This window comes from Dasypus novemcinctus, chromosome 4 (genome assembly GCF_030445035.2).
Source record: "Dasypus novemcinctus isolate mDasNov1 chromosome 4, mDasNov1.1.hap2, whole genome shotgun sequence".
NCBI classification, from domain to species: Eukaryota; Metazoa; Chordata; class Mammalia; order Cingulata; family Dasypodidae; genus Dasypus; species Dasypus novemcinctus.
The window spans coordinates 18,607,046-18,619,948 of NC_080676.1; the positions used below are offsets into that span (position 1 = coordinate 18,607,046).

General features: G+C 32.4%; 1 protein-coding gene across 3 annotated transcripts in view; it reads right to left on the reverse strand.

The window, feature by feature from the left end:
• Nucleotides 1-236: 236 nt before the first annotated feature.
• Nucleotides 237-12,903, reverse strand: part of HLTF (helicase like transcription factor) — a 75,502-nt gene continuing 62,835 nt past the window's right edge. For 2 of the 3 annotated variants that reach the window (XM_004460558.4, XM_023589412.2), the window contains exons 22-26: nt 12,465-12,577; nt 11,946-12,126; nt 9,239-9,319; nt 6,404-6,575; nt 237-380 (exon numbers count right to left, since the gene is read on the reverse strand). In XM_004460558.4, coding sequence (XP_004460615.2) covers nt 6,423-6,575; nt 9,239-9,319; nt 11,946-12,126; nt 12,465-12,577 — 528 coding nt within the window. In that variant the 3' untranslated portion in view covers nt 237-380; nt 6,404-6,422. Of the gene's footprint in view, nt 381-4,393; nt 6,576-9,238; nt 9,320-11,945; nt 12,127-12,464; nt 12,578-12,903 lie in introns of those variants that run through there. The other variant, XM_058295131.1, reaches the window with a different exon arrangement.

Genomic DNA, 12,903 nt, shown 5'->3' on the forward strand with positions numbered 1-12,903 from the left:
CAGTTGAGAATTACTTAAAGAATTTACCCTAAATACAAAGGATATCATGTGCTCCTTTTAAGCAGGAGTAAAGGTTTTCCCAAAGACATGAGTTCCTTGAGTGACTACCATAAGTAACACCTACAAATTAAAAAATTATTGTGTATTGTTTGCCTTTCTAATGTTATTGATATTTGGAGTATTAAAGATTTAAATTAACTATTTAAGACTTGGCTTCATAAAAAAAATACTGAGTCTGCCATAGTTTGCTTTTTACTTTGCTCATTATTCCAAATGCAAACATGTATTACAATCCATTTTTATGTTTGGATAACTCATTTGATAACTTATTTCTCAGAGCTTCAGATGCTGAAATTCAGTCTCCTTTAAGTATAAACAATCTGAAAGAAAGCAAAGAGAAGAAAGGCTTAATATTTACTAGGTATTTACATCTTAATTCTCATATCAGTCGTATGATGCATGTATCGTATCATTTTGCAGATAAAGAAATCAGAAGAAAGGTAAATAATGTGCAGATGGTCACAGAATAATTCAGATTTTTATGTCTCCAATTCCAGAGCCAGATGCATTAAACAAATCTTTGGTCAACACAGACACTGGTTAGAAAGAAAAGAAAAGCAAAGCAATCAGAGAAACTTCTGTATCTAACAAGAAATACAAATACCAGAAATCTGGGAAGTAACTTTATAATAAAAAAGCTTTCATTTTGTCTGCTAAGAAAAAGACAATGGCCTCAAAATAGAACTTGGAAAATATATTTTAGAAAGGTTATCCTTAAATAAGTTGCCTGAAGTGATGATAATATAAAAATAAATGGATAAGAAAATGTCCATGGATAGAAATTCAACTATAACTTCTGGCTTGGACAAGATTTAGCTTTCTAATGAACAGACTTTCTGTCAATCTTATACAGATTTTACCTTTTTCAGTTTTTATTGGCCCAGAGAAGCAAAACCTATTATGTGACTATGCTATGATATTGTGATGTCCTCATGGGGCAACTGATTGTGCAGGGCTCTCTGACCCCAATACTGAGTAGCTATGTTCCCTTTTTTGTCTTTATTTTTTAAGGTACCGGGCCTGGAGACTGAACACTAGACCTTGTATATAGGAAGCTGGTGCTTAACCACTGAGTAACATCAGCTTCCCTCCCTTTTAAGTTTTTAAGGTTTCTTTTTTGATGTCAAGTCTACCACCAACCCCTTCTTACTACTGTTATGTCTGCCTAGAACAGGAATAGGAAAAAAAGTTTAATGTCCAATAATATGAATTTTGAATGCTAATCCCTTTCTACTGAGGTAAGTATATGGATTAACTGTAGTCTATTGAAACAGCCTTCAGCTGAAATAGCTGGTCAGCAGCATTTTTGGTTTTTGGGTCCCAAAACCCCAGTTGAGATGAATAGAAACCTAGTCTTCAAATAAATGCCACTGAATTACTGTGGTCATGCAATATGGAAACCAAGTAATGAAGTGTATTTTGGAACTCTGCATCTGTGTCAGAAAAGATACTAAAAGGCAAAGCTTTTTTTTTTTTCTTTAAAAAAAAAAAATATATATATATATATAAGCCCTAAATTTGGGGGTAGGTAGGAATAAAACCTTATTCTACCACTTGGTGTTAATGTTTGTGTTTACTACCCAACAGATTTCTGTTGTTTTGCTTCAGCATCCCTTTGGCTAATACTCCACATTTTGTTCTCTGTTTTTCACACACGAGGAGAGATAAAGTCCTAAAGTTAAAAAAAAATTTTTTTTTAATTAAGTAGTTAGTGAAGCCATTAACTTTTGGAATCAGATATAGTGACAAGTTTACCATAGAAAATAGCATATAATGTGTGTGAAGGCATCAAGTTAAACGAGATTAGCAGTTTCTTTTCCTTCTCTGATATTCCAAGGATATGTCTTAATGAAAGCAACACAATTACACTGCAAAATCTTTTCCAGGAAGCCCAAAAGACCAAGAGTTAGTAAGATGTGTAAAAAGACAACCATAACTCAAATTACAAGAACACACATTTTTAGAGATCGATATATCCTTACTTTCTTATCCCTGGGACCAATGATGGATATAATAGCCTTCAGTTATGAGATAAATTGATCACACAAAGGTCAAATCCATGCCTTTGGGGATTAGCTCCATGCTTGATCAAGATCTGATTCATGTATAAAGTGTTTATCTTAATTCTCCTTCCTTATACCTTTTTCTGCAAAAAGTATATTGTCTTAGAAGACTATTTTTCTCTTGAAGTATTTGCTTTCTCTTTATTGACCGTATTGATAGTATAATTTTAAAACACCTGCAATATATTATTTAAGGAATAAAACCCTCAATACCCAACAAAAAGGATAAATTAGTTTAAGCATTCAGGAAGCCACATCCTGGTTAATTTTATCTGTATTTTTAATAAACTACCAACATTATTGAAATCCTTCCTAAAACAGTTCATAACCCTGCCCTTAAATAAAGAGAAAACATACTTAATATATGATCTCTTTGATGACTCTTAACATTACTTCTCATCACATTAACTGCTCTCTTGAAATTGGACTGGGTTTGAAATGAGAAAAGAAATGCCCAGTTTTGTTTTAGCCACTGATCTAAAAAATTATTTTGACATTTGCCATCCTTATAAATGAAATCCCAAAGTAGACCAGTTATTTTAAAGTTTTGGATACTCAGTTCAGGTTAATGGAGGTGACTATACTATGTATGATGCATGTTATTAAAATTATATTCCCAAAAAAACCATATTCCTTTTTATGTAGAAATCAATTTTTATAATTAGAAATGTGTTTAAATTTGTCAAAAAAAATCTTGAGCAGGAAGTTGATCAGAGCTGAAGAGGTAAGAAATCTCCCATTTAATCTTTAAAAGATCTGACTGGGAATCATAAATCATGCACCCTTTCAAAAGGATTAATTATTAGCAACTTAGCTGCCAAAAAAAAGATTTTATCCAAACATGTACTGTAAATGCTTTTCTCCATTTCTTTTAGCATTAAGGCTTCCAACAGAAGACTTTTTTTTTTTTACCACAGAATGAATACAGTAACATGGAAGAAAACATTATGTCTGCCTACTGGATTCCCAAATTAATAGAAAATTTCCCCTTTGAAGCTGGCTTTATTGCAGGACAGTGCCCCAATCATCATTCTCAGCATTAAAGTATTTTGGGTTTTTTATTCAGAAGTATCACACAAACGGGGGACTAAATTCCACAATGCAGAACTTGTAAGAGAGGTACTACATACTTATTGATGAATTAAATGAAAGAAAGCTGATACTCCCTACTGTATTATACCTTTTGCAAATATTTTAAAGTTGGAAACTTAAGGTTAATATCTGAGTTCTTATTAACGAACCAAACACAGAATTTGCCCTCATGTTTTTAAAGACACATCTAAATTCTAATGAATAGAACTTAGACAAATGCCATAAATGAAATTAAGAAAAAAAAATGCCAATACCTCTGGCATTTCCACAACAAAAAATGTGCACTGCCTGAGGACAGTTTCATTCGTCTTCACTGGTAATAAGCTGCTTAAGATTATTTTCTCGGTTAACTATTTTCAACACCAGGGCTATAATTTAGGGCAAAATCTTCAATGATCCAGAATGTTGTCTAGCAATACCAACATAAATATCGTCACAACTCCTTTTTTTCCTTACAGATGAGGAAATAAGGAACTAATGTTGGCCAAGGCCAAGGCATTTAAAGTGAACTTTAGAAATATATACACTCTGACTTCTGAAATTCAATCACAGTTTAAATGAGCAAAAATTAAAAAGGTAGTAAATACAGGTAAACTATTCTCAGTAAATCATTGTACTTTTTATGTACTGTTAGTTAAAAAATTACATAAAACAAACATATCAGGAAGCGGACTTGGCCCAATGGATAGGGCATCCGCCTACCACATGGGAGGTCCACGGTTCAAACCCCGGGCCTCCTTGACCCGTGTGCAGCTGGCCCATGCGCAGAGCTGATGCGTGCAAGGAGTGCCGTGCCACACAGGGGTGTCCCCCGCATAGGGGAGCCCCACACACAAGGAGTGCGCCCCGTAAGGAGAGCCGCCCAGCACAAAAGAAAGTGCAGCCTGCTCAAGAATGGCGCCGCACACACGGAGAGCTGACACAACAAGATGATGCAACAAAAAGAAACAGATTCCTGGTGCCGCTGAAAAGGATAGAAGCGGTCACAGGAGAACACACAATGAATGGACACAGAGAGAAGACAACTGGGAGGAGGAGAGAAGGGGAGAGAAATGAATAAAAAATAAATCTTTAAAAACAAAACAACAAAAACAGACATATCCTTCACTGAAGTGTGAAATTTAATGGAAGCTTAATTTTCTTTAAAGTAGTAATTAAAACTATGGAACTGAAGAAGCTAAAATTTTTGAAATTTTTATTGATTTTAAAGTTAAAACAAAATCCAGTTTGAACCACAAAATTCCGTTTGAACCACAAGTGAGAATACAATGTCTTCAATGTATTTCTAAAGCTATTATTCTATATAATAATGTCATAATTAACAGCATAGCATAATGTGAACTTTTCATTCCAGTGGCTTATATATTTTTAGAATGAACTGAATTTTTTTAAACCCCATTTAACAGAACTGTACAGAAACAGAAAAGTATTTTTAAAACGAATCACCAAACTTATCATTATGACTGTGTCTAAAAACACAACTCTCTAAGTGTTTAGGTAAAAAGCAAACCAAGTCTTCACCTTGGTGAGTTTGTAGGACTATGCTTTTTTAAGGCATAGACTAGGTTGTTTTTTTTGTCAAAAAACTCTTTATACTTAATTCCACTAGATTATTGGTAGATAGAGAACCCACATATACCATACATATTTAATGGAATTCTGATCAACCTGGCTTTTTTTTCTATTTAATGCAGGTTAGAACCTATATTCATTGTTAACAGTTGACTAGTCCTAAAAGGTAAAAATACTAGACAACCAACCCCAAATTATTACTCCTCCCTCATCCCTGCAAAAATGTCCTTTAGTCCTTTTCATCAGTTCTCTACCCTACCTGCTACACTGAGAAAAAGAGACTAAGAAGATTCTAACCCACAGTGCCACTGAAGCAAAACAGGGCATGGGAAGAGGAGGGCTTAGCTGTTGATAGACTTGGTATATACTTTAAATGTGTGTCCTCTGACACAATGCTGCTCCAATTCCCTCCTTTCAGTCAAGTCATTTCTCACACTTAGTAAAATCTCAAGTGTTCTTAAGTCTGTATCATCAAACATGAAGCTTCTCTTGTTATGGTAATAAATCTCTTTCTTTTGATTTAAAAAAAAAGTTTCCCTTAAGGCAAACACCACTGACTAGGTAACTTGATAGCTGTATTTATCTTGTTTGATATCTCTGAAAGTCATCTGAAATTCTGTGGTTAACTATTGTGAGTTTGCTTATTAACAAAAAGGGAAGAAAAAGACTAATTCCACAAGTAAATGTAAGGATGAATTACTGAAGTTCCAAAATCAAATTCTGCTTTTAAAAACATAACAAAGACATTTTAACATTAAGGATCAAGATGTCTTTAAGAGTTGAAACAATGGTCATCCAGCCAAACTTCCATCTTGGTCATGCCTCCCACATACAGTAGTTTTCTGAATTATAAAAGCTCATAAAGTTATTTCCCGAAAAAGCTACATAAATAAAAATTATCTATTTATAGAAATATCTATTTAGCAATTCCATAATTTAAATAAATCAAATTGGGTAGAACGCGTTCCCTCCCACCCCTATAGTCTGTACATACATACCCTAAACATCAAGTTAAACAATGAATGAAATTATCAGTTGACTAAAATGAAGAAAATAGTGCTATAACACAGTTCCTAATTGTTTCATCAACATAAAATTGCAAGTAATGTGCTAATCTGGACTTTGGTCTCTCATTTATGGTTTAGTTCTGAAATGCAAATATGGTTTTTAAAGTCCAATAAAATCAATCTCTTGTATGGTCTATATATATATATAGATGGAATTCCATTCCATCACAAATGGGAGGCTTTGGTGAATAACTAAATGTGCCTAACCTAGAAAATAACCCTTTATTTGGTCAAAAGTATAAAAACACTTGACCTTCTTTTGAAATATGAAAAAGCTGAGTACTTCAAAGATATATGAAAATACTCAGCATACATATTATGAAAAGTTGAATAACAAAGTGACTTTTTTTCTCAAAAAAACTTTCAGGCCACAGTATGTAACGGAACTTATTGCTATTTGAAATACTGTTAAAAACAGGATCATATATAGAAGAGGTTATGTGTCAACGATACCTCTTCACTGATAAAAGAAATGATATGCTCCTTTTTGAAGACATATTCTCTAGGTCTTATTTCTAAAACTTCTGTATGATATCTGACCAAACTGACCTTATCAAAATCCCACACATTATAAATCAATTAAAGTTCTGATTTCATTAATTTTAGCTTGTTTCACTTCATTAGCATTTGTTTTTTTGGTTCCAAAGGCTCCAGCTGCAAGTTCTCTTTTTGTGTTTTGTATTTTCAGCATATTTTCTTCAACAGAGTCTTTCACAATGAACTTTGAAAAGAAAAAAAAAAGTTAAATTAAGTATTTTTTAGGTCACAATATTTAAAATCTTTAATGTTAAGAAAACTAAGTGAACTATATTGAGAAGCTAGCAACATTGTCCAGAAAAAAAAAAAAGAGAGAAATTTTGAGACTTGAGAACATTAGGCTACAATATAAGAATTTGTTTTCTTACAAGTATTATATAACTTTCAACAGAGTGCAATAATAGCCTCTTAAAAACTGGTTTAGCTCCTTTTTTTTTTTTCAATATACAGTCAGAATATGTAGAACATGATATAGTAACTATAGCTGAGCACTGCTTTCCCTCATCACTCTGTGCTCATTAAGCTAGGAACAGAAGATGTCTTCAATGTTATCAGGATATTTACCAGATACCTTACGAAGAACAACATGCTTAATGTAAACTTCTAAGTATTTCCAATTAAAATAGGAACAAATTAAGAATGACAGTATACTACAACAATATACTCAACATTGTATATGAGGGTCCTAGTTACTGCAATAAAAAAAGAAAAAGAAATTGTTATAAAACTTTACTGAAATACATAAAAGACCTAAATAAATGGAGGGAGAGACTATGTTCCTTGGTGGGAACTCTCCCTACTTATAAATGAGACAGTCTCAAATTAATCATAAATTCAATAGAAATCCAAACTCCAAACAAAATTTTAAAAATGGGATTTGATTACCTAAACCCAAGGTTCCAGACAAAAATAAATAATAGGAATAACCAATATAATTTTCAAAAAGGGTAATGAAAATACTTTGATCTACAAAATATCAAAATCTATTACATAACATTTTAATTATTATGAGAGTAATATCATCCTTGGAATACAATGAAACAGAACAGAGTCAAGAAAGAGACCTATGTAATATATAGGAATTAGCTTGTAATAAAAGTGGCATTTCAAATCACTGGAAAAAAAGGGTTGACTTTTCAAGAAAAGGGTGATGAAAATGGTTCTTCATTTGAAAAAGAATAATAAAAAGCAAAATGCAAAATTAAATTTTCCAAAAGAATTAGAAGTAAATTTAAGAGAACAGTTTTGTAAAGTTGAAGAGAAAGTCTTCTCCCCTAAGAAAGACCTTTAAAAACCCAGCAGCAAAAGAAAGTTTGGCATTTCTTAAATCATAAAAATATTAAAACTTTTTCATGGCAAAAAGCACAGAGTTCAAAGATAAGCAAAAGACAGTGATAATCATTTGCAAAATATATACAAACCAAAGATTAAAATCGGAATATATAAAGGGCTCCTTAATACTATGAAACTATGTTCACTGGGCAAAAGATACGAACAGGTAAATTCACAGAAGAAATATTAATGGACAACAAACATGAGATATGCTAAAGTTAACATGTGTTTTGACCATCCTATAAATTTCTGTCATTCTTATACATAAAGCCTATTTTGAAAGCCACTGGGCAGTTATCTAATAAAAATTCTAAATCCTTGATTTCTAGTTTTCTTAGTTTATTCTAAAGAAATACATGTATATATGCACAAAAATATATGTACCATTACACTTATTAAGGCACTATATTAGCAAAAAACTGGATTGGCTAAATAAATTATGATATATCTACATTATGAAATAGAAAACAAACACTGCAGAGTAAAATTATGATCCAATTTACCTTTAAAAGAAAATCTTTTAAAGAGCTATATATACATAAATATGAATATATGTAAATATTAAAAAAACCGACCTTGAAGAACATATATAAACTACTGAAGAGTGTTTTCCTCTAAGGAGAACAAGTGACTTTCGTATTCTGCTTTGCATAATTCTATTTCAATCTTTTATAAATAATGTATTCATGCATTATTTGTATAATGTAAAACAAAAAAACACATAACCTAATTTAAAAATAGATGTTTTTGACAATGTTTTTGACAATGAGGTACAACTTTATACCCACTAGGATGGTTAGAAATAAAAAATTTTAAAAAACATTAAATGTTAGCGAAGATGTGGAGAAACTGGAACCCTCACACATTGCTGGTGGTAATGTAAAATGGTCCAGGTGCTATGGAAAACAGTATAGTGGTTCCTCAAAAAGTTAAACAGACATCATGATATGACCCAGCAATTTTATTCCTAGGTATATACCCCAAAGAATTGAACACAGGTACTCAAACAAATACATGTAACACAACAAGTTCATCTTGAGAGCACCAGTCACAATAGCTAAAAGGTGGAAACAGCCCAAATGCCCATCAACAGATGAATGGATAAACAACTGTGGTGATACACACACACACACAGACATATACATATAAACACATAATGGAATATTATTTATTCATAGAAAGGAATCAAGTACTGATATATGCTACATCATGGATGAACTCTGAAAACATGCTAAGTGAAAGAAGCCAGACACAAAAGGTCACAAACTATACCGTTCCATTTATATGAACCATTCAGAACTGGTATATCCAAAAACACAGAACATAGATTTGTGCTTGTTAGCCGACGGGGAGGGTGAAGTGGAGAAACACAAACTGGCTAACGGGTACTGGGTCTTATTTTGGGAGTGATGGAAATGTTTTGGAACTGGATAGAGGTAGTGATGTACAATAATGTAAATGTACTAAATGCCACTGAATTGTTCACTAAAAAAAAAAAAATGATTCAAAACTCACTTTTGTGATGATAACTTCTTGCTTCTGGCCAAGTCTATGGCACCTGTCAAAGCACTGATCTTCAGCAGCCGGATTCCAGGCCTAATAAGAACATAACTTTATTACTGCCCTTAGCTGCAAGTGATCTATGTTAAGTCCTTTCATTTCAGTATTATTCACCTTTTCTGACTGAAATTCTGACAATGACATTACAAATGCACAGAGAAAAATACTGCTCACCATCCCTTCAGCCCTCCAATCATTATTATGGGTAGGCACTCTCACTTGTCATCTCACCCAATTGCTTCTAGTACACCTAATAGATCTGACACAATAAGCACACAATATTATTTGTTGATTAATCAAATACTTATTTCTTTAAAGTGAATCTGTCTGCTTAACAGAGGGAAAAAAGCTTACATATTCTCTAATATAACTTAATTTACATGAGAAAAGAGAGGTATTTATAAAAAAGTTCTCTCTACTTTTGCTGGTCTTTGGTTCTTTTCTTAATTTCACTTTCCTCCATTCATGAAATGAAAGTAGAAAATAGGGTCTTAGGAGTAGACAAGGCCTAAAAATTGTTTAAGACTTTGCTGATGTCATTTTCTGTATCTGAAATCAATATGACTTCAAAACTTCACTAAAAAAGTAACATTAGCTAATTAACACTGGTATTATTGAGGGAAATATCTTAAATTGAAGAAATATTTATCTATAGCAAAGTATCAGCTGAAAACAGAATGATAGATACATATGTAGATGACAGGTACTATTTATGCTCTAAGTTAACTGTCATTTTCTTCTTTTTAAGTTCTCTACGCAATAGAGAAAGGGAATGTTTTGCTATTAACTTGCTTTAATTTAAGTTTAGGGTTCTTTTTCAGCATGGGAGTTAGTATTTAAGAACATACTTAAGCTAATGATTTTCTCAAACTGACAGATTTAATATTTAATATTTATGAGTATTTTCTATGTCACAACCGAAAACCTTTTTGAAACTGTATACCAAGAATCCAGGTAAAATGTTCTGTCTGTTTCCTGTATTTTGCTTAGGAAAATAATGAAGAGCTGGGAATAAACAACAAGGTAACTATCAGGAATCCAATAAACTTATCTCCTGATAATATAAAGATGATAGCTCCCATTTTCTGATGGAAAGTTCAAAATGGAACATCAAATTACTACACTCACTCTTATGTAATGCTCTGTGAAAAGCTTTTTGTGAGCAATTTTTAAAATTGAATCTTATTTCTGGGATCTGGCTTTCGTTAGAAAGAACACTGGAAAGCTGAAAAAACAGATTTCTTACTATGAAACTACCAAAACATTTGGTAAGTATTTTAAACTATAACTGCTAAAGAGTTTAATCTATGATCAACTTTATAAGACTATTTACTCTACTTTGATATTAACCTCTTTCCTATCAGGTATTAAAATTATAAAAGAAAAGAAAATACTTCAGTAATGTGGTTCTAAAAAATCAGCTTCTAGGATATCAAGTTAGTTAATATGCAACTTAATACCAGTTACCATGAATTTTTAGTAGTAACTTCTAATGAAGATTTAAAACTTCATCCCAGGTACCACTGCCATCCATGACTTTAATACGAACCCCCACTATTGTCTAAATACAGCTCTGGTTGTAAACTTATTAGGCAGGTACCCTCAGTTGAGAAAATAAAGTCTTGGTAACATGGACCTGTATCAACTAGGTTGCCCCATAATTCAAATTTGTATCTCAGTAAAATTTCTACATGTTATTAATCTTCAGAGTTTCAGGTAAGAAGCTAAAGCTATTGGTCTTAAATCTGTGAATGCAGAGAAAAGCACAGGTTTGCCTCTAGGACAAACTACCCAGTGCAAATTAGAAATCAAACTGCCACCAGTTCAAACAGCTCCTTTTGTGAAAATAGAAAAGGTGCTACTACGTGGATACAGCTCCAGATCAGAGAGCCTAATGAGTAAAAGTTCAGTGTGTATTTCAGTTCCCACTCTATTCCTATGCTTATACTGCACAACCACAAGTACAATATATTATGCAATAAAATTTACCCAAAACATTCTATTAATGGTATTTGTTTCTCAAATTATAAGGATGGACCACCTGCATAAGAATCATCTATAGTGAATGTTAAAAATGCATCTTCTGGTTTCATGTAAGAACTCCTAAATCTGTGAGGTCAGAAACTACACTTTACATAATTCTTATGCACATTAAGAATTATACTAGCACCATGAGAGTAATTACTTAATTTACATTATTGACTGCCAGATTCCAGGTGCCTACAAAAGTGCCTAACACAAATTTGGATCTCTTTCTTTGTTGGCTGAGTGAACAAACCATTACCCTAAAGCATTATAGTTAAGAGACAATCATAACAAGAGAAGCATGAAACATTACTTAGTAACATGAACTCTGACCCTGGTTTTCTATTACTAGTTATGTGATGCCAGCAAATTATTTTTCTGTGCTTCAATGTCCTCATCCATAAAATAATGAAGAGTTTTACCTCATTGGGCTGTTGACATATGTCAGCTGACATATGTAAAGCGCTTAAGAGAAAGTCCTCAAGAGAAAGCCCTCAATATACATTTACTAAGTTATTATGTATTTCTAAAGTTTGACTATTTTCACAATCAATTGTAATTGACAGTATTTACCAAATAGTTTGTGTTTTTAATTTTTTAAAAAGGAAATAGTACACAAGTCTACAAAACTACTTACTGGATCCATTAAAAACACTCGGGAAGCTGCAGAAAGATTCAAACCAACTCCACCGGCTTTTAAGGACAAAAGCATTATAGTTGGAGATCCTGCTTCAGTGTTTTGAAAACACTGAATTGATTCAACTCTTTTCTTTTGGGCCATGGAACCATCCAAACGAGTAAATACAAATCCGGAGGCTCTAATGGGGCAGGGGAGAAAAATAAGTAACACTTACTACACTATGAAATAATGTTAAATAATTGTGAATCTCTTGATTCAATCTATCTTTCATACTCATTTACTTTAACAAATGTTTACTGAGCACCTCCTAGTATGTCAGGCACTACAGCCCACTTTTTTTCTGAATTTTAAATTCAGAACTTACATCTTTAAAATCTTATTCTTTACTGCAACTCTGAATTATTTTATATAGCAGCTATAAAAATAAAACAGATAAAACATTAAATATTTTTTTGCTATCCAAATAAAAACACCTAAAATCCATTTACTTAAAGTGAGAAACCCTATTGAACTTACTTAAGCGGTGTTTCTATTAAAGAAAGGAATGTTGTAAACTGAGAAACAACTAAACTTTTTATATTGGGATCCTTCTTTCTTAAGTCAATCAACGCGTGCATTAGAGCATTAATCTGAAAAAAAAATTAGGACACTCATTAGATTCCATTGTGAATTAGCAAAATACATTAAAATCCTGTGCAAATGTTCAGTATTTTTATTATGAAAGGAAAGGTCCTGACATGGTATTTCCCTAAGATACAAAATTAAAAGAAGATTACCAATTCAAAAAAAGACTGAAAGAATACTGTAATAATCTGAACCCTTTTTCTTTCCTCCCAAAGTTTGCTAGTAGACATAAACAAAAAGTTAGTACCCACCACAAAAAAATGTACTCAAAGGACAGGATTAAAGCAGAATTACTGCTGTGCATTTCCTAACATAAACATTAAACACAAAC